The sequence below is a fragment of the Plasmopara halstedii genome (assembly GCF_900000015.1).
Source record: "Plasmopara halstedii genome assembly, contig: Scaffold_555, whole genome shotgun sequence".
NCBI lineage: Eukaryota > Oomycota > Peronosporomycetes > Peronosporales > Peronosporaceae > Plasmopara > Plasmopara halstedii.
In genome coordinates this window covers 1,192,632-1,196,449 of record NW_020187475.1, presented here as the reverse complement: position 1 = coordinate 1,196,449, position 3,818 = coordinate 1,192,632, and the positions used below count along the sequence as shown (strand labels likewise).

The 3,818-nt window shown below is 39.6% G+C and overlaps 1 protein-coding gene across 1 annotated transcript; it reads left to right on the top strand.

Moving 5' to 3' along the window:
• Positions 1 to 1,213: 1,213 nt before the first annotated feature.
• PHALS_11761 (RxLR-like protein) lies at positions 1,214 to 2,089 on the top strand (the record flags this gene model as incomplete). Its single annotated transcript, XM_024727178.1, has 1 exon — positions 1,214 to 2,089. One exon carries the CDS (start codon positions 1,214 to 1,216, stop codon positions 2,087 to 2,089), a length of 876 nt encoding a protein of 291 aa, XP_024577781.1.
• Positions 2,090 to 3,818: the final 1,729 nt, after the last annotated feature.

Sequence of the window (3,818 nt, the reverse complement as noted above, 5' to 3'; positions counted from 1 at the left end):
ATTACCAATAATATTCTTGAGCTTGTCTAGTTGTCCCGAAACTTAAATGTTTAAAGAAAATGCAGTCCGTTTACAACTTGGTCTAGGGATTGACTACAAAGTGCAACGAGGTTGCAGTGCACTTTCCATAGTGCACGTTTTGACGCGATGGATCCGCGTCTACAATGGCATGGAGGTCAATTATGTGCACTCTCCATTTACTGCAATCACAGCGTTATATGTTAAATGAATTCCACATATGCTGTGCTTTGTTTTAAGAAAATCATCAATTCGTAAAGTAAGCGTTTAGCCTCATATATAGTACACCACAGAGGAATCATGCCCATTAGCAGCACTATATACGACAAGATCAATAAAGTGCGCTTTGGAGTCGGCTGCAGAGAGAGCAAACGTACAAACACATAGAGGTTTTCTCAAATTATAGAAAGATAAGGAGCCAGTCTTGCCTTCTTCATGTGCGATATTAGAGAAATATAGCAACCTGAGTATTTGCTGTCTGCAAGTCTCGGATCTTAAATCTGTTTCAGATTGTGTGATATATCGATGTGTGATGTTGAAGATGAAAAATTACTTGCATGTTAGATAGTTTCACCAAGCATGGACTCATATTGCATGTCTCTGACATGCTCTCTCTCCGACAAAAAAAGAGAAATGGCTTTTTTTTTGAAGAGGAAGCCAAGGTTCGGTTTCGGATCAATCTAATCGGATGATCTGTTCAAGGAAATGAATTTGATATATTGAATGATATGCTCGTACGATACATCCCTGCGGAAGAAATTGACCTTTTATAAAGGTAAACAATGAAGACTAAGTCGCTACGACTTTAAGCTTCTTGTACTTTCTCTATGTCTAACGCATAGATCCAGACAGGTCCCTAAGATACGCGATTTCGACATCCTTTCTTATCAACAACCGCCAGTCCATCATGATTGAGTTTCTCCACATATGGTCCTGCCAAAGCCAAACCATGTGTAATGTCGGATCAAAAATTTAAAAGATTCTAATGTTCGTTTTCGAGCAATAGTTTTGTGGTTTTTCTGACTTACGAGATACGATTCTTGAAGATGAAGTGACCAATCTGGTCTGGTGACAGAAAGATGCTACACTGACCTGCACCCAATAGGCAGACTGATATGGCTACATTCGTTTGGAGTGGCGTTGAGAGCAATATAATTCACTGAAGGAGATGTCAAGTGGCTGTCAAACAACCACAATGCGCACTATTGTGCTCGTCCTCTCTCTCATCTTTCATGCGTTTGCTATCCTTGACGCTCAATCGACCCCCCAGCACGAAGAAATCGATTCTGACATGGTACTTGTTGTGAAGCACAACAACGAAAGTCAAATGGTCGTAACCAATGACGACATGCGCAATATAGAAGAAGAACGTGTACTCGAGACTGAAGCCATTGCAAAAATATTAGAGACGGGAAAGATGAAGACAACTGATGCGCTAGATGACAATCCGGGATTCTTATATCAATTAAAACGGTGGCCTCAATCAGCATATCAGGCCTTTAGGTCCTTACTTCATAGGTGGGTAGCCCACATAAATTTTGAGACGGCGAAGAAACTTTTAGATCGTAAAACGGATGGATTTGATGAAGCGATCGTCCAAGGTTTTACCCCCAACTTTATCAATACCATGATTGAGTTTAAAACGCGACAGGGCGAGGACGGTCTGCCGTCGTCGACAGTTGTCGATGAGCTTGCTTTTCGGTTCCGCGACCTGTTGGGGATTCCAGGAACTACCGATACACCTGTTTCGTTGAATGGAATTTGGGATGCAACTGTGTCTCGCGGCGGGTTTTTCAATAATTTGAATAACCAGCTTAGGACTACAAAAGCGCTCATTGAAAAGGACGCAAACGTCGATGAATTGATGTCTTTCGATGTGCATCCAATCCTGTACAAGAAAGCGCTGCTAGATTTAGATATATTGGATGAATCAAAGACTTACACTCTGGAGGAGTGGAACGCTAATTCCAAGCTGCAACGATTTCTCGAATACCTTGAATTTACGAATAACATGCCTGTCCCGAAAAGTATTACGGAAAAGCCATTGGAAGTCGCTGAGGTAGCAGCATGAACGCCGCTGCAGTAGGAGTAAGATGTCATTAATGAACTCTTTAGTTAATATAGTGTTGCTTTCTTTTACATGATGTCTAAATGAATTGTCGTATTCTTGTCTCTCTGTCGCAAGACTTGTGTACATATGCTCGACTAGTTTTAGTGCCCTATAAATTTGTCATATTACGAAGTTACAGCGCAATGCTTTCGCTAAATTCATTTTGATTCCGTGTTAAATACATCAGTGCCATAGCAACGACATACTTTCAAGGTGCATTTTTCTCGCTGATAGAACGTCAAGCATTTTCGTCTTTCATTCATTTGATGTATGCAAGTTCTTACAATTCGTAGCACTTTTAACCACTTTAAACGTCAGCAGAGTGTAGATACCTTAATTCATCAAATCATGATAGAAGACATTATTAGAATTAGTAGTTTTGTTGCACCAGGAATAGAGATCAGACCATCATATCTACACCGACACGGTCCGAACAAATATAAAATGCGGTACGAAAAATTCGGATATTTGTAGGATGCGTACATTACATGATAGAATGCAATAAGTAGTTTTGGTTCTTATATATCATTTTTTTCAGCTATTTTTTTCTATATTTTATATTTAGCTTTTGCACATTAAGAAAATTGATAGTTAAAAATTTAATTTTATTACTTTAATTAATAATGTTAGACTCTCTATCTAATTGGTGTGCGACCACATGGTACCATTGTCTTGCAGTTTGATAAAGATACTGATTTAAGAACTAAAGTTGTGGATGCAAGGATATCGCTATAGTCTTAGGGATTTTGACGTAGTAAAGTATACCTCTGTACAAAATAAGTGTTCTATATACTAAACTAGATGTTTTTAGTACTCTTTGGGAGGGTTCTGATAGTATATGATTTGTCTATATGAAAGGACGGTGAGGCTAAACTAGAACTGATTAAGCTTTTAGTTTGGTATTTTGATTTCAGAAGAATCCCATTAGATCTCCAGAAATTTTAACCCGGCGCTTTAAAGCGCATTAATGTAAGCTTCATGCTGGCCTCACTGCAAATTGAAAGATGAATCTTATTCCACTTAAGGGGTATTCGTTTCTAATAATCAAGATTAAGTTTATTTTATAAAGATATCACTGATAAAATTAATGAAAAGCAGAAGGTTTATGACAGCTCTTATTTTATGTATATGTAGAGTGTACGAACCAATACAGACCCGTCGAGTCTGAACTTTCTCTGTGATTGGTGCACAGTGCACTTGGCAGCAAAGGTAGTAAATATAATTGATTAGATCGACCATACACCCTGTGCAAGTTGTGCGATGATGTGTCCCTGGGACAACTCAACTTGCTTTACAAGCCCACGTTTCTCGGTGGTCTTTAATGATAAGGCACATGACAGTTCAAGGACAGAAAGCAGGAATTGCATCGCATAGAGGTGCTCACCGTTATGTGAGTTGGACCTCTCGGAACGTGTCAGCTACGCGTTGGTAAGTATGGAGATACCCACCGTGAAGCCGCTGATGGTAAGCGGTTGAGCTTACTGAAAGTTGAGATGGCAATCACTACGTCCACGCTTCAGACAAAGCAACAGCGCGTCGCTCAAGTACATGCTTCACATCAGAACACTCGATATCAAAGGCTCTGACCATCTCTCAAATACGATTCAGATATGCGGCACCACAATTAGCGATGATGAGCAAGCTCCAGTGCTGCTGTGTTGTAAAAGTTTGCTTCTTTTTTGCAAGAAGT